The 21,725-nt window shown below is 40.0% G+C and overlaps 1 protein-coding gene across 11 annotated transcripts in view; it reads left to right on the top strand.

Annotated features, from left to right (window-relative positions):
- The window catches only part of TENT4A (terminal nucleotidyltransferase 4A), an 80,895-nt gene that overhangs the window by 3,896 nt on the left and 55,274 nt on the right, over positions 1–21,725 (top strand). For 7 of the 11 annotated variants that reach the window (XM_009665145.2, XM_068931358.1, XM_068931357.1 and 4 more), the window contains exons 1-5: positions 4–1,088; positions 15,061–15,184; positions 18,628–18,674; positions 19,630–19,750; positions 21,344–21,451. In XM_009665145.2, coding sequence (XP_009663440.2) covers positions 250–1,088; positions 15,061–15,184; positions 18,628–18,674; positions 19,630–19,750; positions 21,344–21,451 — 1,239 coding nt within the window. In that variant the 5' untranslated portion in view covers positions 4–249. Of the gene's footprint in view, positions 1–3; positions 1,089–15,060; positions 15,185–18,627; positions 18,675–19,629; positions 19,751–21,343; positions 21,452–21,725 lie in introns of those variants that run through there. The other 4 variants (XM_068931361.1, XM_009665148.2, XM_009665147.2 and 1 more) reach the window with 3 other exon arrangements.

A 21,725-nucleotide genomic window follows, 5' to 3' on the forward strand; every position in this document is an offset into this window, starting at 1 on the left:
GCCGCGCCCGTCGAGCCGCCCTCCCTGAGCGCTGCTCGCCTGGCCTGGCCTGGCCTCGCCTGGCCGGGCTCGGTTCGCCGCTGCGCCCGGCCGCCCTCCTGCCCGCGACACATGCTCCTGCTGGCGGCCTGCGTCTAGCCCCGCGGCCGGGCCCGGCGGGCTGAGGCGAGGGAGTGCGCGGCGGGCGGTGAGCGGGCGGCGGCGCGGCGCTCTGGCCGGGCCGTGAGGGGCGGAGGCGGGCGGGCGTGGATGGATCCCCGCGTGGCCTGGATCCAGCCCGAGCAGAAAGGCCCCGCGAATGCGCTCTGGATGCAGATCTGGGAGACCTCACAGGGCGTGGGGGGCCGGGGCGGCGCCGGCTTCCCGCACTACCTCTGCCTTAACTCCCCGGCGCTGGACTCCGCCGCCGCCTCCTCCTCGCCCCGCAGCCACAGCTGCGTCCGGCTTGGGACTCCCGGCGGCGGCGTCTGCTGCTCCTCTTCCTCGCCGCCCTCCCCTTCGCCGTCCCCCCCGGCCCTGCTGACCGGACTGGTCCCCGCTGCCGCCGCCGGCCCCGTGGCGGCCAACGGCGGCGGTGATGGAGGGCGGCGGCTGCAGAAATCGCCTTCCGTGTCCTCCTCGTCCTCCTGCTCGTCGGTGGAGTCTGGCACCGAGAGCCCCGGCTTCTCCTCCTCGGGATCTTGCAGCGGCGGCGGAGGCGGCGGCGGCTCCTCCTCTTCCTCCTGCGGTCCCCGGGCGGCGGCGGTGGCTCCTCCTGGGCTGCTGGGCAGCGGGGCCGGACCCGGGGAGTTTTTTAACTTCCACGAGAACCAAGTGAACAGTGTGAACGGGCATCACCAGCCCCCGCACCTCGCGCGCAGCCCCCACCCGCCGCCGCCGCCTGCCTCTCCCCAGCAGCACCAGTACCACCCGGGCCGCAGGAAACGGGAGAATAAAGCCAGCACCTATGGGATGAATTACCTGCTCTCCGGCAGCCGCGGCGTCGCCGTCAACAACTCCCCCCACCAGCAGCGGCAGCCGCCGCAGCCAGCGCTGCAGAGCCCCGGCACACCCTGGAAGACCAGGAAGTACAGCCCGGGCGTGCAGGGGTGAGCAGCCGGCGCCCGGGGACCTCTGCCTTCCCAGGGGAGAGGGGGTGCTCGCCAGTTTCTCGCACGGCCCCTCCGGGCACGAGGGAGGGTGGCCTGGGGGCTGCACCCGCTCCTTTGCAGCCGGCTGCGGTGGCAAGGGTGGTGATCGGGGGTGGGGGCGTTAAACGGGCTTGCTTCTTAAATCGCCTCTGACTGTGGTTGGCTTGGTGGCTCCTGAGTGAAGTAGCGATGCAGGCAGCGTCTGGGAGCCTTCAGGCAGGGTGGGTTAGGCCTTGCCTTGTTGTAAGTTGAGAAATGAAGATGTCAGGCCGCTATCAGACTGCTGCTTGAAACGATTCCTGTAGTAAATAAAGCATGGATGGGAGGGGGAAGCTTTTCAAAGCTCCAGGAGGTCAATTCAGATTGCAGAGGGGAAGTGGAAGGCTTCAGCTCAGAGGAGCTCAAAGGAGAACCTTGCCTTTAGTACCTGTGCTTAGGCTGTAGCAGACTGGTAGTGCTGAAGAGTGTCAAGAACATTGATTTTTAAGTGCCTGACCGTGTGCCTTAAATAAGCATGACAGCAAATGTGATTTTGCAATATTTTTGAGGGAAGCAGTTTAGTACTAGAATAAATTGAGCTGACGAATATCTGAACTGAAATTTTAGCTTTCTACAGAGTGAATGCACTTCGTTGTGAAGGCTATCCTATTCCATGGTTGTTACTTTCTCATATTAACACATAGACATTAAGACTTAAAGAGAGAACGTAGTCTGGTCCAATTTGTGTGCAGCAAGGGTGTAGAACTTAAGTGCTTCTGGGATGCTCAAAGAGCTTTGTTTGTTTCACATGGTCAAACTTTATTCAGGGGAAATACTGCTTTCTAGTTTTAAAATTACTTTATTCACACAAAATGTGCTAGCTGCATTTACTGTAGTGGTTTTTTTTGATGGTATTTCAAAGAGAGTTTCTTGGAGCTCCTAAAATCCAGAGCTCTTGGATGTATGTAGGAGTAAAGGCATTGCATGTTTGTAGAGGGAAACGGATCAGAATAATAGGGTACAGGAACCATCAGGCATTGAGTGCATTAAAGTTATCCAGAAGTATTAAAAACATATCTAAAGTTATAATTTTGAAAACCGGAGCCTGTTCTGGTGGGGAGCAAGACATTTGTGACTACTGTTTTTTCATTCCAAACTGACACAGAAAACAACTTAGCTGCAGGAAGCTAAGACTAAGATATGTCAAATGTTAGCATTTTATATCCTGTATTAAGTTGCTGCTCTAAAATTTCAATAGTACCATAAAAACAGTCAGAATTTCTTGGTGCCATTTCCGTACAAATGTAGTAGAATGCTTAGCTAACGTTTCAATTTATCTGCGTAAAACAAGTCAGTATCACAAAACCAGTTCTCCAAGCAAACAGATGAGGGAGTTGCCTGAAGTCACGAAGTTGGTCTACGGCAAACCAGGGAATAGAATCCAGACACTGCGAGTTCTGCCCTTTGGGTGTTGGGCAGCAATGTCTTATACTGGTCACGTAGCCTTCTTGTCTTCTGCCCTCTTGTTTCCTGTTGGCTTTCCTTTAATAGAAATTATGTCACTTTTCGAGTGTAAAAGTTTTATAGAGAATCTATATGCAACTGTATATTTAGAAAAGCTTCGGTTATGCTATTCGGTATCATGGTACAGGTTATTCTTTTGCTGATGAGTTAACGACAAGCTGTCTGCTAAATATCTTTGGAAGTGGAATGTGTGTTGTTTCCTGGCCTTCTGTCAATGATATACGTTACTACAGTGAGACCTGATGCTAGGGCTGGGACACTAGGACAGATAGCTACAGCCTGTAGGATCCCCATAGTTCCAGATTCTCATGATTAGTTTGTCAAATCATCCAGCTTCAGAAAACTGTGAATGGTTTCAACTGGGTACCAGGGAACTAGTGCTAAAGGAGAGATGTAAGTTGAGGCTACAGGCTTATCTGGGAAGCAGTTTCTGCCTTAAACGTGGAGTTCTGTTACCCAAGGTGATTCTTGAACAAGCATATACTCTTAAAAAATATTTTTCTGATTGGTGTTAAAATTGTTTTGTGAAGTACTTGATGACTGAAATAACATAAAGATACTGTTACTAATGGAATAGCTTTAGGTGTCTACTTCCTGTAATAATTCCTGACTACTGGTGAGTTTGATTTCACTTTTTTTTCTGAAGATAGGAGGCTGATGTATCATCTGGCTGTTCAATTAAAAATGCAGTGAAAAGATTGGGGCAGGAACAGATTCCTACAGAAATTTTTTCTGGGTCCTTTACGTTCCTGACTTGTTGCCTAGTGTTACTTGGAATTGTCCACCCTGAAGTATCACTTTTATAATTATAATGGCTCCCAGGCTGCAGTAATACTTCCAATGAAGTGCATGTATGCTTTGGAGTAGTTCTATGTTCTCTTCACTTTCTGGTGCGGAGTTGGAGATGGTCTTTAGGACTACTAGTAATTATTGTTTGTTGTTGTTATTCCTCTCCCCCCCCCCACCCCCCCAAATGGATCATATCCAGTGGCTTTGGAATGGTAGGTGTAGTGATGTTTAGGAATGCTTTATGCTGCAAAGGCTATGCTTTGCTCTTTTTCATGTGTTTTATGTATATAGCATTCCTTTTTTTCCCGAGGTGGATCCAGAATTATTGCTTTTGCCACCTTTTGATGGTGGCATGCAAATATTTTTGTATTGTAAAGGGAATAAAATCTATTTCTTGTAGAACACAAGCATGAGAATAGCTGTACTTGACTAGAGTTTATCATAAAGCTATGCTTTAGCCTGCCTTTAGTGACCTGTGTGTTGTGTTTTTCCAGATGTTTAGGAGATATGGAGTGAAGAGGATGAGGGAAGCCTTGTTTGTTCCAATCCTGTAACTGATTGATATAGCAATAGTGTAAACATTTAAATATCCGGATTTCGTTTAGGGGCACAACACAGTACAGACTAAATGCTTGTTTTCTGAATGTGAGGCAGGTAAATGTCTCTTACAGTATTAGATTAACTCAAATGTTGGTGACTGTTCAGAGCTGTGTATGATTTCTTGCTACTGTAAAGCATACCCTTAGGTGGTTGTGAACTAGATATAGAATCTTAAGGTCGGTCTCGCTGCTCAGCACATCAAAGTAATAGTTCTTATTTCTGTAATCTCTGTATTTTAAATATAGTTAAATAGTTTTAGCACCTAGAGAGTTTAAAAGTGTCAAATAAGGTTATTTCAAAATACAGACTCAAACTGCTGTAAACTTCTTGCTGAGGACCCTACTGCTATGTTTGTATAGCTTGCGTAAACAGGAATATGTCAATTTTTTCTTAAGGTGTAATTATTTGCTTGTGAATAGTGTAGAATAATATCTGAAGTAATTCTTCTCCTTTTTAATATGAATTTAACCAAGTGAATAAGAATTAATACATTTTTAACAGTATGAGCCTGTTTTGCTTAATACTTTAAGTATTCAAAATAATTGTATATCTCTAATAAGATTGGTGCAGAAACAACTGGCATGTCTACTTGGTACAATGCAGAGCTGTGCAGAACCAATAGAACTGGCTTGTTTGGGGTTAGTGGGGATACCAGAAATGTTATACATTGGAATGATGCTCTGCCTATGCTAATTAGCATTGCATAGTAACTGGCAGCTTACTGCATCCTTCCCCCCCCCCCCCCCCCAAAATACTTGTTGTTATTTACCATTTCTTGATAGGGCACAAAAGTTGTGCCATAGAGCACAAGAGGGCAAGAACATCCCTGTTTGATTAGGCCAAAGGAAGATTCAGCCGAGCGTCTTTACTGGTGACCAGTTGTGGATGCCTAGGGAGAGTTCCTATGAGCAAAATAAGCTTATGATGATTCCCCAGAACACTTGCTTCAGCCTTCAGAAGTGATGGCCTGAAATCCATTTCTGTAGATATTGGGATGTGCTGTTCTTACTGTATGTTAAGTCTGTATTAGGTTTCTTTTATTTCTTTGCCTGTGTACTCAAGTGTTAGTTCTTGCTTTTATTATATATATTTTTATTTCATATTTTATTTTATAGCTCAACTTTGGTACCAAGGTATATTTGTTAGGTTTTGTAATAATGTGCAGCTCTGCTATTAAAAATGCATTGCTTTCAGGACCTTGCATAGCTCTAATTCCCTTTTTTTATCAACCTATGCCTCTTATTTTGCTGTTGGATGCTGCAAATTAGTGAATAGGAATGCCAAGTTGACTTAGCAGCCATACTTCATTGACACCTTCTTTGCAAATTAATACTCAGCTGTACTTTGACTGAACTGAAGAAACGGAGACTTTTGAAATTCCATGAAACCTTTACTGTCTGTACTTGGGCGTCCAGCACTTGGAGGGGCTCGTGGGATTCCCCCACTCCTCACTGTACTTACTAGTGCTGTCTTACTCTAAAACCTTCAATAAAGAATCAACATAATGAGCTGTGCTCCATCCACACTACTGTTAGGTTACTGGTGTCTGTGTTATCCACTGTGTAGGTTATCCACAGTGTTATCCACTACTGTAGGTGAATACCTTTAATGAAAGTCTTTGTTTAAGAGGCAGGCAGTGCTGGCAATGTATACTAGTTTCTGACTTTGGGATCAGGGCAAAACTTGGCAGTATGTACAGTAATATTCACGGAGAGAGGCAAGGAAAGTTGCCTCTTAGTCATGGTAAGTAAATTTCTGAGGGACTTGAAGGAGCATCAGGAAGTGGTTGAATGGATCATTGTTCTCAGGTCTAAAGACTGGTATGCCAGCAGAGTTCAAGGGTAGCTGCTGGATGAATTGTCAAATGAATGGAACGTGATACTCTTTGCAGTCAACTAAGCTAAGTAGGTGCATCTTGAAAGCTTTCCTTGCAAAGTAGGTGTCTAGCGTAGAGTTAGAGGAATTGGTGCTTTTGATCATGGGATGAAAGGAAGAATTTGGCAGCAGTAGTCCTGAGAGATAACATCATAGTATTGACCAGAAAGGTTGAACTACAGTAGTAAGAAATGAGAAGGGTTTGCATGACAGGTGCCCACATCTGTGTTTAGAGGAGAATGAGACAAGTTTAGAGCAGTTTAATGCTGGCATCAGCTTCATGATACTTTTCAGTTGTTCAGTTTTGGCAGTAGACTTAATTAGTGTTAAGAACATAGGAACAGCTGTACTGAGTGAGTCCAGAAGAGGCCAATGCCAAATGTTTTGAGAGGAACATATCAACATGAACCTGAGGTGGTATTTCCTGGAATAGTGTCTCAGATTTCAGTGATCTATGGCTCGAGGCCTACCTGAGGCAGAGGCAGTGCCTTATTAATAGGTTTTTTTTTTTTTTTGGAATTTATATATGAATGTGTCCTATCTTTTCTTGAGCCTGTATGAACTTCTGCCATCAACAGTATTCTGATGCAAGGTGCTCTTCAGTTAAATTATGCATTATATAAAGAAGTAAATCTTTTTTGTCTCAGGTTTGTCACTTCAGAGTTGTACTTAGTGCCAGCCACAGATCTATACGTTAATGAGTCTGTGCCCACTCTTTATATCTGTTTGACATGATACAACTTTTCCGTTCCCTATTGCACCCGACAGTTGTCCACTTTCCTGGCTGAAGGGCTTCTAATCTATTTAGTTATTTCGTGTATGGAAGTTGTTCCATGCCTTTGGATGTTCATCTTCTCTATATATTTCACAGTTCTATTGTATCTTTGAAACTGAGGTGAACCAGACCTGTGTGTGACAGCATCGCGGTATTCCTGCATCTTGGTATTTTCTGTATTGTTTTGTATTTCCCAGTGACTAACCCTTCAGCCTATTCTTTTTTTGAGTACTGAATATTGAAGTAAGAATTCTCTAAAAATGTCTGCTCAGCACCTTGATTCTTGGAGTTGAGATTCAGTGCAGAGCCCATCATTGCATCTCCTCATGTTCCTCTCCTGTGTGCCTTGCTTTACGTTTATCATACCTCAAATTCTGCCTACTCCTTCATTGTGTAGTCTGTCTTTAAGTGGCAGCCTCAACAGATTTCTCTACTCTACTGTTTGTCCCCTTTCCAGATCATTTATGAGGATGCTGAACAGCATGGGGCTCATTGGGACTCTACTGGTGCCCCTTGTTTAATATGAAAACTGATAATTCCTGTCTTTTGTTTCCCGTTTAAAGCAATTATTTCTCTGCATGAAGGTCTTCCCTTTTATCCCATATCACCTGAATTTCTTTGAAAGTCTTTGTAAGGATATGTGTAAGATGATGTTAAATGGCTTTTGGAAATCCAGGTAGATTCTAACAGGACTTCCTTTGTGGTTCAATGATTCTTGCAAATAATCTTTTTCTTTAAGACGCTACTTTCATTTACAGTAGCTGTGTTGACATTTTGGTATCCATACCTATTCATGTGTTGCACTGATTCTAGCTTTGACTAGGTTGGCTATTACGGTCAAGATTATTGATTTTAAATTTAAAAAATAAAGATTACTGCTTAATATTCCTCATATACCAGTGCACTAGAGTGCTGCTTTTGAGTGAATACCGAAGTACCAGGAGTAGATGACCCCTATTTTACTCTGAATATTCTTCTACTAGAAAAGTCAGTTTGGGACCAGTTCGCCCTGTAAAGTAGGGATCAGGGAAACTTCTCTGAGAAAATGGGAGTGAGGGAAATATGCTTGTCTGACATTGTGGTCACTTACCTTTGAGCTAATTTTATGCTCCTGAGGTAATTTATCCTTTCTCAGGCACAGGTGTGTAGCTCATTAAGTTGTCCTTCATAATCCTTTCTGATATCCTTAATCTCCCAGTCTTCTCTTTTCCTGCTTTGTGCATGACTTCAAGTTTTTGAAGATGCCTTCTGATAACTTCAGTTACCTTGGCACAAGTCTCCCCTCACCCCCCAAATCTGATTAGTGATGCACGTTTTCTGAACAATGAATGTGTTTTCTTTAATAGTCTCTCAAACTCCTTATTCTTTTCTTTGAGGGCCGTAATTTAAGGAGCTTTCTCTTTTATGTAGAGGCCTACAGCAATACTTAAATCCCAAAGAGCTTTTCTAGCTGTTGTTGCCATGCCAGAGAGATACTGCCTCTGAAGGTGCAGGACTTGCTGTTAGTGGTTCTTTGGCAGATGCATTCTGAACAAGACTTTGGATGCTGCTCGAGGCTAAGTTGAGAGTTCCTTCTCTTAAAGTTTCAGTGGTTAACCCGATGTGATGCTTACATGATCTGTGTGAGGATAATCAATCTCTCACTGCTAATGTGTTTCTGCCCTTGCAGCTTTTTTGAACTGAATGTTAGTCACTTGCTATCTTTGGGCAGCTGGAAGAGTGTAGTATTAAGACTGGAATGTCAGTATTTAGTAATTCTGTTTAATGGCTTAGTAGACTTGCTGATTCAAATCTGAAGTTTTGTGTATGGTAGGTTCCTTCACAGATGCAACAAAATAAAGTAATATTTATTTGGTGCTGTGGTGAAGTCAGCAGCGTAGGTCAGGTGTAGTGTACAGCTGTTCAGGAGCTTACACAGTAGATCCTTCTGTCATGTATTAACTTGGAAATAATACTAATATGTCAGTTTCATTTTTAGATTTTTATAATGGAACTTTTTCAAATACATCCTATCATATTCAGAAGCTAAGTGGCTGAGTTTAATTGGATTGATATCCTTTCATAAAATTTTTTTCTGATCCTTTTTCCCTTCCAAAGTACAAACAAATTCTGATACTTAAATATATCTGAAAAACTTGTGGCTTAAATCAGTACAGGGAGTTTTATTGCTTGACTACTTGAACTGTCAAGTGCTCCTGGGAGATAAATTTTAACTGACAGGAAACCCTACCTAGAACTTTGTCTGGCTGTGGCTACGAGAGGTTTGGGGCAAGGAGAAAGCTTAGAGAAGAAACAAAAGAAGTAAGATCCCTTGTGGAAAAGGTACAATCAATACATTTTATCAGTTAATGTCTCTGTTCTGTGGATGAGAATAAAAGTAATTTTTTATTCCATCTTCCCCTTAGTAGCTAACTGGCAAAGTGAATTTGATTCTTATTGAGAGTGGTATTTCGGGTACCTACCTGTAAAACATTTCTTCATAGCTGTGATTCATAGGTTCTGTACAGTTGAGACTTTTTCTGCTGCAAATCTTTGAGTCTGCAAATCTTTAATCAATGTCTGAATTATGTATTAACATGAAAGAGTAGTTTGCAGAAGTATAGTACTTGATATTGTATTAGGTAATTGATACAGTATTATATCTTCATAGTTTCTCTCATTGGCAAGTCTAGAACACCGCACAGAACATAGAGTATCATTAGCTGCGTGTTACTGTTAGTGAGGAGAGTTGGTATACAAAAAAAGAATTGAAAGCCCATTTCTTCTGGGTCATAGTTTTATCTTTGTTACTTTTGGAGCTGTCTTGATCTCAGACCATACTGGAAAAAGTCTGCAGAGTATACTATTGTATAGCATATACTCAGAATATGCTATTGTTTCAGCTGTGTTCATATATACCTCACTAAACTCCTTTTCCTGATTTTTTAGGCTGTAACATCGATCATTATAACTGTTGAATGCATTCTAAACATTACAAACATTTTTTTTTTTTGTATTATGGTGATGGTGGTTGCGTACTAAGGCTTCACTTGCAATTCCATGATGATATAATTGTGCTTTGCAGTAGTTGCAGCTAGGGTGGAGGCGGGACGTTTCAACGGATTTCTGGAATACATGCATTGGCTGCTGAGACTTTTGCTATTTAAATTTGAAATGACTAAGTCTTCAGGCTTGTTTCAAAGTTCATACTTATTGAAAGTTATGTACTTACCTTGTTGTTTGTAACCTTTAATTTAGCATAGCTGTTGAAATGCTGCCTCTGCCTTCCCAGCTCTTTCCATCCCTTTCATAACCCTGCAGCGTTACACCAAATACGCTGAAACTGTAGCATATATTCTTTCCTGTTAGAAGGATTCTGGGCTGGCTTGTTAGACTTTTCAGTTAGAAAAAGATTCTTAACCTGGTATAGCAAGTATAGTTTTTAGTGTCAGTGATTCCATGGTTGTAGTAAATGGTGCAGTCCTGTTTCTGTCTGTTTCTTTAGAGTAATTTGTGTGCCCAGCAGTGCAGGCGCGATGCTGAAAAGAAATAGGACACTTATTTGAGGGAACAGAATCTCTGCCGCTTATTTCGTTCATCTTCCAGTTTGGTGCTGTTTGAGAATTTTTTGTCACTGCGTTGAAGGGAGCCCTCGATGTAACAAATCAGTGTAATATATGTAATAATACTTGCAGATATAGTAAATGATAAAACCGGTAAGGATAAGTGATCTCCTTTCTTAGAAACCTAATTTTAAGAAAAAACGTTACAAAAGTCTGAGGATGTGTTTCCTTAGTCTTATTTTAACCTAAGACTGGTCATGCATCTCTGCCTTTCCCAAGACCTTGAAGGGGATTGAGTCTTGGTAAACAAAAGATATCTGTCCTGTTACACAGTTCAGCCTGTAGGCAGCAGTTTTCTGTTGCGCTTAATGGTAGCGATCTTAGCCAATTGTCGGCTCCTCAAGGCTGTTGAGATTAGCAAACTAAACAAGGTAGTAAGAATCTTCTGCATCTCTGTGTTCTAATCTTTTTTTTTCATCTTGTTTTAACGATAGAGGTACATTTCACTAACAAGTTTCATTTACAGTGCTTGTATAAATGCAGTGAAACTGCCCCCCCCCCCCTTTTTTTCCTCTTTTAAGTCAGTTGCAATGGTCAGCTTTGTTTGGACAGTAACATAATGGGAATCTTAGCATAATGGAAGGTAACTAGGTGGTGGGCTGGTGTTGGAACCTAAAATGTTTAAGAGTCTGGAAAGAGATCAAAAATTTGATGCTATAAGTTAAAGGAAGCTCTGTAGCTTCAAAAAAAGTCAAGATGTTAACTTGTAACTTGTGAATTGAGTTGTGTTCCTGACTTAATTCAGGACTGTGACGGTATTATATTAGGAAGCCACAAGTGCTTATGGAGATCAGAGAGGCTATATGGGCAAAAGATTCTACAGAAAAGTGACCCTGTATTGGCTGGGTGAATATCATGTTGTGGTTTAAATTTTTTAGGCACCAGATGACTCCTGCAGCTAGAAGAGAATTAGTTCTGAGCAGCATATGGCATCTAGTTCTAGGTACAAACATCAGAACTACTTTTTAATGACTATACTCCAGTAATATTGCTTGAGCAAAGAGGACTTGATGAATATCAACTACATTCATTAATTCTAAAAAAAAGCATCTTATATTTGAGAGACTTCTTCTAAAGGAACAGCCAAATGGAAGCAACGCTTGAAAAGATTGTATTAAAATGGTCAAGTGTTGTCATGCGCTGACTCTAAAGTACTGTTGATAGTAGAAGGACTTAGACGTGGAAGATGGTGTTCTCTGAAAAGCAGAAGCTGTTGAATTGAGGAAAAGAGAAAGGAGCATTAAGCAAATGAAATATAAATCTGTAAGTCAAGTCAAAGGGTCTGAGAACTAGTTTATTGAAGGCATTTAAAACGGAAAACATTACAGTTCAAAAGCAAGAAGCTTCTAGAGACGCTAAGACTTATGAGATTAGAAATGTAAAACGATACCTAGGAGAGGTCAGACCAACTAATTGCATTGGTGGGAACTTGAACTTCTCTGGCAAAGATCAGAGTTTTCTTTGACTCTTGGGAGCTGTTATTTTAAATATCAGTAAGAAGTGTTTAAATCTACTGGTGGAATGTTAACTGTTGTATAGCTATGTCTGATCGTATAGCCAAACAGTTCTAGAGGAATTTAACCGTGAAATCGCAGTGTATAGTTTGAACTTTAAATGAATTTTGACTTTTTAGCTCTTGTGCTGTTGTCTCATGCAAATCCAAGCATATGTGAAGTGCTGCCTTCCCAGGGCAAGAAAACGAAGAGCTCATTCTTGAGAAGTAATTTGGGGAAGGAAATATAGGTTGGTGCTGGGTAATATTCTTTGAGTCTTTCATGGTGTCATTAAAAACTGCCATAGCATAAATCTGCTGAACAGAGGTTCAGGTATGTGCGCACTGAAGCGTGCGTGTGTGTGCTGGCAATTTTTTTTGACCTTGCTGCTTTGCTAGGGGCTGCTCTTGAAAGAGTACACTGTGTATGGGGCGGAGGCTGCAGTGTATAGGGGAACTGAGACCACTTTTATTCTCTTCTTTCCCAGTATGGGATGCATACCATAAACACAGTTCTCGGGAATGTGTGGATCTCCTGTACTGGTCAGATCTAGTTCCTACTATAACAAAATGAAGTTGCATGAGTAAATGTAATAGAAGGAACCATTGCAACCTTTTATAAAAGGTAGTTGATCTCAGTTCCTTGCAGGGTTTGTTAATCATCCATATTCATGTGGTCAGTTTAATACAGAACTGAATTTCTTGGTAGAATGTTTCTATGGTTTTGTTGAAAACTTAAAGACTGAACTGTCACGTGTTTGCTGGTACTATGGGATTAACTGCCAAATGAAAGAATAAATTATTTACTACTAGAATAAAGGAGGCTACCAGTGGAATTACTCAGGTGTTTCTGTTGCTCGGTATATTCATAAATACCTGGAGGGAAGAAATGAGCGAAGAAAGGATAAAACACTAAGATGGTTTAAAAAAAAAAAATTAGAGCTGACTGCAGAAATTTGCAGTGGGAGTTCATTATTCATAAGTGATAAAATTGCAGATAAAATTAAGTGCTAGTAAATATGACAAGCTGAATCGGGAGTGGGGGGGGAAACACCACCTACAGATTGTATAGACCCAGTGGATGGGCTTTACGTGGGTTATTGTTAAGAAAAGACCTTGAAGCTCCTCCGTACAGGTTTCTTTTAAAGAGCAGTTTCATGCTCAGAGTTCCTCAAATAGCAATCAGTAGGTATCTTGGCAAAGGAATGGATAATAAAATGAGAACAGGTGTGTGTCATGGGCTTATTGGTACAATTACGTGTTGACTGTGTGCTTTTCTGGTCACCATGTCTTAAAACAACTGAAAACAAGCTGAAAAAGTCAGCAGCGATAAAACTTTGGACCTGCTTTTGTCTGAGGAGAGAAAAGCAGATTGTTTACTTGGAAAGGAGCTAGTGGATATGGAGCAGTGGATATGAATTAAGGGTCTGAAAATTGCTAATGTTTCAGATGAACTGTCAATTTTTCAATTACCTTTTCCACAAAAAAGCATCGAATAAAGCCATTAATAGGCAGCAGCTTAAAATAAAGCACTTTAATGTGTACTAAAATTGTAACAATGTTGTGAATGACAAAAGCATAAGTGGCCTTAACGACCTGAAAAAATCAGTGGAAGTCCTTTTGAGCTACTGAAAACCCTGGCTGAAATTCACCTCAAAAGTATGTCGGAATTACTGGAGCCTTAGACAGATGTGCTATAAGGGAGCTGGGCAGCTGCTTTTTCTGTTCTTGATTTCACCCCCAACTGACGGCTGCTGCTGCCTCTTATAAACAGGAGAGTTTGAGGAAGGCTTGATTTGGGCCCTACCCAGCTGTTATGTGTGTTGAGATATTTTTCTTCATTGCATTTGGGTGATCTTGGAGGAAGGAGAGGTTAGCCTTTCTAGAAACGAACAAAAAATAGGAGCATGCTGATTTATACCTTCAGTCTTGCTTTGAAATTTTGAAATCTTCTAGTACAATTGTCAAGAAATTAAGAGATTCGGTCAGTAAGCCTGCTGGGTAATTGTGTTCAATGTGAATCCAGACCCAGCTCAAGATAAGAGGAAGGGCAAACAGTAATTTTAAAGCGGTATGCTCTTCAGAAGTTGTGTATCCATGCTTTGCCTAAAGTCTGTGCAGAAATGAACCCTGATCAAAATTACTTGGGCAGTACCTTTTGAATATGAAGGGTGTCTAACAGTGCAGACATACTCTAGTAAAATTGCGTTGCAAAACAGTCTAAGGGAAAATGCAACTCTAAACTGGTTTTGTATTACTGTTATGGATGTATACAAACATTTTCATTTAGGAAGGCTGAATATGTTCAATAAGGATTGGACTTGTGTGGAGTTTCTTTGATAGTATTCAGATCTTACTACAATCTTGAAATATGTCAGCATCAAGAATGGTTTTGGTCAATATATCGCAGTAGTAATCATCCCTGTCCTGTTGTAGAAATTACTTTGTTTTTTCTTGGTGTGGCTTGCTGCTTTTCCTTGTGATCGTAAGCGTTTCGTTTGTCTGCCCCCCGAATTGGACGGTGAGCGTTCTATGTTATTGTATCAAAGGTGGGAAAGAGAAGGAAGGACTTAGACAGTATATAAAGATCCCATGTGAGAACTTTTCGTGTAGTATTGGTAGTAATATATTTTACACTTTCAATTGAGAAGTCCAGTTGAAGGGTAACTTCCTGTATGAATCATTAGCATATAAAGGGTTTGAGTTGTCAAAGGAATCCAAGGTTGTCAAACTGTTAAGCAGGCAACTAGATGTGGTTCATGACGATGTTTTCATGTCAACAAATGCTCGAGCCTCTGTTCTGTAGTCCTCTGCAAAAACTCATGAATGACAACAGCCTGTTTCCAAGTCTTCGGGAACTTCTTGCAAGAGTGCTTATTTCTGTGCATGTAGAATAAACCTACTTTACCTTCTTCGTTGTGTTAGTGCTGTTTCATGTTTGGATCGTTGCAGAGTTTTCAAGACTCTATGCTTTATTTTTTGAGAAAATGGTCTTGAGGGATTAGAAGCTGAATTTAACCTTCCTCACTGGTTCAACAGTGAAGGAATCTGTAAATGTCACCAGTGTTTGCAGCCAGTGTCAGCTGACGTTTTTTGCAGTTAGACAAGGAGATGGAAACTGATTAGGTACTGTGTGTCTAGATTGCTAGTTTACACTGAAGTTCTGACACAGAAATAACATTTGAAAAAAATCTTAAGCCCTGATGACATTAAATAAAGCCTATAACCTGTTTTTGGTGGAATTCAGCGAAACAGCAAAATCGCCATTATAACTGATGCTACATTCTTCTTTAGGCTACATGAAGAAATAATTGACTTCTATGACTTCATGTCGCCTCGTCCTGAAGAAGCAGCTATGAGAAGGGAAGTGGTGAAAAGAATAGAAATGGTCATCAAAGATCTCTGGCCTACGGCTGATGTGAGTGTAACTCAAGCAAATGTTAATTTACTTTTCTGATAAATTTTAGAAATTGATTCACTTCCCTATTCTTGTTTTTTGGAAATAAACAGGTAACACTTCCACTTAAGATAGTGGAGTTAACGTCAGAGCTATTGCAGCATTGACACTTTATTTTTAAATAAAGTGAAGGAAGTTAAAAACCTAGATTTCTAGTTAATGAAGGGTACTGACAGTTTTACTTTCTTTTGGAGAACTGAGGACGTAGTTCTTTATGTGCGTGTTAGGAAGTAGCTCTCTTAACCAATTTAATAGGCTTTTACTTTATCTCTGCATAACTTCATTTTAAATAGTCAAATGTGACTGACTAGCTATATTTCCATTTTCACATGGGGTCCTGATTGCATGTATGTTTGTAAATACAATTTTTTATTAAAAAAATACCGAACACCTAAAAAAAAAATTTTTTTATACCCACCCTCCATTTGACATTCAGAGAATTTAGCCCAGCTTTGAGTGGGGAAATTGGACTTGACCTCCAGAGTTCTCTTCAAGCCACTTGTATTCAAACTCATCCTTACCCAAAGAGCAAGTTTTCTTCAGACAACAAAACCTCTCTGAAAGGAACTTAATGTAAACTGTATCTTTATCAAAACCCTTGTGGTTACCAGGCACCAGGGCTGCCATTAACTTGTATAAAAACACTTCACACCATCTTGATTTCATAGCCTTCCATAGGCAAGAGTGAGGGCAGTGATCACAGTGCGAACCCAGAGAAAACGTAAAACTCATCTACTTCATCCTCACTTGCAATTTTCTAGCTCAAGGGAACAGGTATAGCCACTGAAATGACCCAGGGTAGCCCTTTTCATTGGTCACTTCAAAGAAGCGAACTTGTAAATTGTGCTGTAACTGAGACTGAGAAACATCTCCATCCTCTGGATTGGAAGCACAGTGAATCTGATCTGATCTGGACTGTGCAAGTCTCTTAAGCTTAAGTTTTTCCACACACAAACACCTACCACAATTTCAGTGAAGTGTGGAATATACATATTGTATCATCACTTTCCTAGGTATTGCACTCAACCCCAGAAACAAGAACCTACAAACCATTCGTGTGTTATCTGTCTAACCTAAAACTTAAGAAATAAGCAAGCTACTTCCATAAAATCAGTAGCCAGCCTTTTTAAAAAAAACAAAAACAAAAAAACCCCCCACCCCTCTACCCCAAAAACTGTGCGATTTAGGCAAGTGCTTTGGTATCAGTTTTTACTGAGGAGAATGTTTGCAATGTCATCCTCAGTGTAATATTCTTGATTTAGACTCCTCTTTAGATTACTTTAGAAAGCATACTGAGCCACTCATCCTATAATCTATATAAAAAAACCCTCCTTTTACTCACTACTCATATACCTTGTGTCATGTACCATTCTACCTGGAATCTCTAAAGGAAATAAACTATGAGCTTTGTGAAAAGAAAATCCTATTTTAAAAACTGTTCTAAAAATTGCTATCCTAGCCTTCAAATAGCTTCCCCCACCACCTCATTAGAATGATATTTGGAAGCTTTGGAAGCTGCTGCTTCTGAATCAGACTTTGGGCTTGTTGGCCCAAAAGCCCATTTAATTTTTCTGATTATACCACTTTAACAGATAAAGCATTTAGTTGGACTTATGAGCCTAGATCTGCCTTACAGAAAGCAAGTCGTTGAGAACTACAGAGATTCTTTAATGAACTATTCATGAAAATCACTCACCTCTGTGTTCAAACAGCAGGGTCTTACCTCTCGTGAAGTACATGATGCATAAATGTGAATGAAAAATACAAAAGGATGATAAGCAATACGTTTGATTAGAGACAACAAATTCTACTCTATAAAAATGGCAGAGATCTTGCAGACTTTTCAGAATGTGTGCTTAAAATGTAGCGTACACTAGGGTTAACTATTGTCTACTGCAAACTTCTCCAGTACTTAAAGTTTTAGTTCAGCGAAACTTTTAGACGTGTAGGTAAACCAGGATTGAATTTTAATGTTTAATACTAATGACTCTTGAGTAGTCATTTTTCATAGGGTATGGGATTTCTTTGATTGTCTCTCTAAACATGTCCTCATATGAAACAAATTTTGAGCTTCTGAATTGAATCTAGTGCTTGTCATGTATATTTGATGTATCACTTTCAATTGGGTTAGTCTTGCATCAACTGACGTATTTTCTGGTTTTGCTCATGAACTGTTATCATTGACTGACTCTTCCCGCTATTGGCTTTATACTGTAATTCTTTAAGCCTCATGCTGTAATTGCCCAAACACTGGCAGACAGGGGTTGGATTAACTTTTGTGTACATCCTTGGTAAACTTACCATGATTTTGCAATAAAAGAATAACGTTAGTTACAAGTAGAAAAAGAACTTTAGGATTAAGAATATTTTGAAGTGTAAGACAATAGGGTGTAGGTAAAGGGAATATCAAGGCATCTACTCAGAATCAGTTTTCCTATTTCAACAGCAGACTTCATGAAAAAATAATATTTGATTGCAAAGTACTGTTAAATTACTGCTGCTTCTAATTGACTTAACACTTTAAAAAAAAAAAAAAGAATTGTTTTAAGCTCAAGTTTAAACTCAAATCTAGTGATGATTTTGTTAGAAAAATGAGTGGTCTAGATCATTAAATTGCTCTTTTTCCCTGGTACTAATTCTCCACAGGAACCACAACCCTTTGCACGTTACGCTTTCTGTCTTTGCCTCATGACTGTTTTCTAGAACTGGAGCTGTTGCTCAAAGTAGAGTTAAGTGTGCAGATTGACAGGGGCAGCAGTCCTGCGTTGACTGTGCTTTTGTCTAGGAAATTGCATGGAATACACGCATGGTGGTGTAGGCCAAAAGTTTTAGAGGCCTGATATTTAATTTGATTCTTCCTGAATTTTGAATCTTTAAACAGTCCTTGTCATACTGTGATTACTAACCTTAATAGGAACTGCTTCATTTGGGCACTTAAAAGAATGTGCTATAATTATTTGGCTACAATTACTCACCTGAATTAAAAAATACGTGTTTGTTAAACCTAACAATTCTGAAAACTATTTCCCTTAAACTCTTCCAACTTAAATAAAGCTGTCCTATAAGGAAAGGAGGAGGCAACTGATACAGCTTCTACTGCTGTAGAACTGGAAACAAATAGTGAAAAAGACTTGTTCAAAAAGTTTATGCTTTGTTGCTTGCAGTCACTTCCTGTTGGGAAAATACTATTTCCTGTGAAGTTGCATCTTTAAGAGAAAGTGCGTTTGTACAGGCTTAATAGTTTGGCAAAATAATTTCAGTAATATGCTTTTATTGGGCTGTGTTTTTAACAGATCCGGAAAAGTTGTAACAAATCTTGTGAAAGTGAAATGAAGTGAGCGTTCATAATTGCAAGGTATTTTAGTGGTGCTTTCTTTCTTTCTGTCTTTTTTCCTTTTCTCCAGGTCCAGATATTTGGCAGCTTTAGTACAGGGCTTTATCTCCCAACTAGGTAAGTAATAATTCACTTCCGTATATATCAGTCTGCCTTCTTTTACAGTGATGGTAAAACTCAGAGGGGAATTTAGACCAGAATACATAAACGTATCAAAGCTTCCAGTAAATTTTTGCCTAATGTCGCACATGTCCAAGGAAAGAGCTGTTGAACTTGAATTGTGGATAAGTATTTGATGTACTAGCATTTGGTGCTTTTTGACCCTTTGGTGAAATAGCTTTTCTTCTCTGTTCTGGGGTGACAGTCTTTGGCTCTTTCTCTGCTTTCAAAATGCAGTAAAATTCACATTTAATATTTCCTGTGTAAGGATTATGTATTTTGTTAAATAATATGAAGTCCTGAAAGTCTATCTTGCCACTTACCACAGAGTAACTGCAAAGTCAAAGGGGTCATAATACCTATTTTTTCCCCTTTTTTTTTTTTTTTTGGAGATTAAAATGTCTCATTTAATTCAGTGTTTTATCACTTAATGGTTCAATAGATAATCTGACAGTTTTAAAATTACTGGGAAACTTGTGCGGCTGTGTTTTAAAGATTATGTTGTCTTGACATGAATTAAACTTCATATAAAAAAAGAAAACCTGGGAATTTCACTTCTGTGGTTAACGATTCTTAATCAACTTGTTTGGGCTGCTTACATAGAAGAACGTGGGACAGGATGGGGCTGTGGATATCAGAGGGGAAGGAGCAAGGAAGATGGAGGGGAGGAGCCCAAAGAGGTCATCTGGGAACTGGAAGGAAGAAGCTAGAATACTTATTTTGGGTCTTAAAGCCCACAAGACCATCTCTTCTTAATTGCTAAAGCAAGCTGATTAGAAACCTAGATTGTTAAAAGCTTCAAAGTGATCATCCCTGGGGACTTGCAACACGTGGAAGACTAGTTTTACCATTTTCTATATGGGAGTATTGTGTCCTAGACTTAGTGCACCTCATGTTGTGTTCTTTTTTCTAGCGATATTGACTTAGTTGTTTTTGGAAAATGGGAACGCCCCCCTTTACAACTGCTGGAGCAAGCACTAAGAAAACACAGTGTGGCTGAGCCGTATTCCATTAAAGTACTGGATAAAGCTACGGTAAGTAATAGTCTTTGGAATATTGAACAGAAAAGCTTTCGGACTCCTTTATATGAAAATGATAAATAATATTAAAACTGGTCATGCGTGAAGCAATTAGTGTTGTCTTAAGCATGTTGTCTTAAGCGCAATGTTTTGTTTTGGCTGGACGAGATCTTAGCAGAACGTGTGTGCACTTAGTGATAGCGTACAGATCTTTTGGTGTGGAGGACAATGCCCCTGTGTGGGTGTACTGTATTCACTCTTTGCTGGAAGGTCTCTTGAAAGTCAGTATTAGAAAAATACATTATACAAAGTTAACCTATTTTATTATATAACAGCTCTTTCACTGAATTTTAAGAGGACTTATGTTTTGTCAGAGGCCAGTAACTAGGGTTGTCTAGCTTGAAACCATTATTCATATCTCCTTGTTTCTGATGGCATGGTGAAGCGTTCCAAGCTTAACGTTTGGCTTTCTCTTCCAAAATATGCTGTCAGTGATCTTTATTTATGAAACTGATGTATAGCATTTTTTGCATCATTCTTGTAAGCCTAATGGATCAAGTATTGAATATGCTAGAAACTTGAAGTATGGAAGTTTTAGTTTACTGAACAAGTACTACTTTCTCCAGGAGATCAGCAGTATTTTCCAAACTTTTATTCATCACTTGCTATCTTCTGTGGTCTCTGAAATAAGACTACCATGTTAGCTCTAGTAGATTCTTACTGCTTCTGTTGGAGGAGCGCTACATAATAGCTCTGGTAGCCTCTGGTTTACCTGAAAGCGAGTGGAATTTTCAGAATTAGTGATGCCAGTTAGTGAAGGAGAATAGCACCAGATGTGTCAATCTTACTAGCCTTTCTTATCTTCTTTTCTTCTGCTGTTGGTGTAAAATAAGGCTGTACTTCATTCTGCTCGTCTCTTTAGCTTTCCATTTCAGATCAAGAATAAATTCAAGAGATTCAATGTAAAATAAATTTATCAGCTGAAGTTTAGGGTACAATCGAGTGATAACATGTTTGTAATACTGTTTTGCAGGATAGTTCCTTGAAGGCAGTGGTTTGAGGTTGTGCATGTTCAGTATTTTTGTAATGACTTACTGCTGGAACAGGAAGTGCTGCTATTCCTGCTTTGCTTTTAACCAGTCTGGCTTTTGCTGTACTCTGCAGTGAGCCAGTTCAACTTGATAAATCATCGGCAGACAGCTTTTACTTTTTCTGCTAGGCTAATCTTCTGTTTAGCATGTTGAATGGTTAGATGAACAGTTTTCCACAGGTTATGGGAGTAGAATGTCTCCTTAAAATTTGCAGTAGTAAGTCATTTGCTTAAGTACATGAAACAACACTGATATTGCAGCTATGAGGGTAAGTATCTAGCAGCTATGAGAGAGTACATGAGTGTTCGTAAGTAATATGATCATACATGTGTATGTCCGTAATCACCTCACAAGAGTTGATTTGTCAGTCAAATCCTTTCTTAAAAACATCTTTTTTTTTGTTTTGACAGTGGCATTCATTTGGACTGATTGTATCTGTCTTAAGTGAGTAGCTGTAGAGAGGGGCATCAGTGTTCCAATTCTGAGGATTCATAAAACTTTGTCTTAATCTTTTCAGGTACCTATAATAAAACTTACTGACCAGGAGACAGAAGTGAAAGTTGACATCAGTTTTAATGTGGAAACTGGTGTGAAGGCAGCTCGATTTATCAAGGAATACATGAAGGTATCAGCCATATAATTACTGCCATGTTATTTAGGAATGATGCACTAGGTGCTTAGCTAAGAGTCTTTGGTATAACTTAAAGCTTTTTGAAAGCTCATTGCTGAAGACTGTTTTCATTAATACTAGTTAAACATGGATACTTTGATTTATTTTCTACGTGGATATTTTATTTAACTTCGTATATCTATTCAATGTTGCCTTAGTTGGTAGAACGACATGAAGATTTTTAAAAGGCCTTAATCTTGGTCTTTATAAATCAGAAACTAGAAATACT

This window comes from Struthio camelus, chromosome 2, assembly GCF_040807025.1.
Source record: "Struthio camelus isolate bStrCam1 chromosome 2, bStrCam1.hap1, whole genome shotgun sequence".
NCBI classification, from domain to species: Eukaryota; Metazoa; Chordata; class Aves; order Struthioniformes; family Struthionidae; genus Struthio; species Struthio camelus.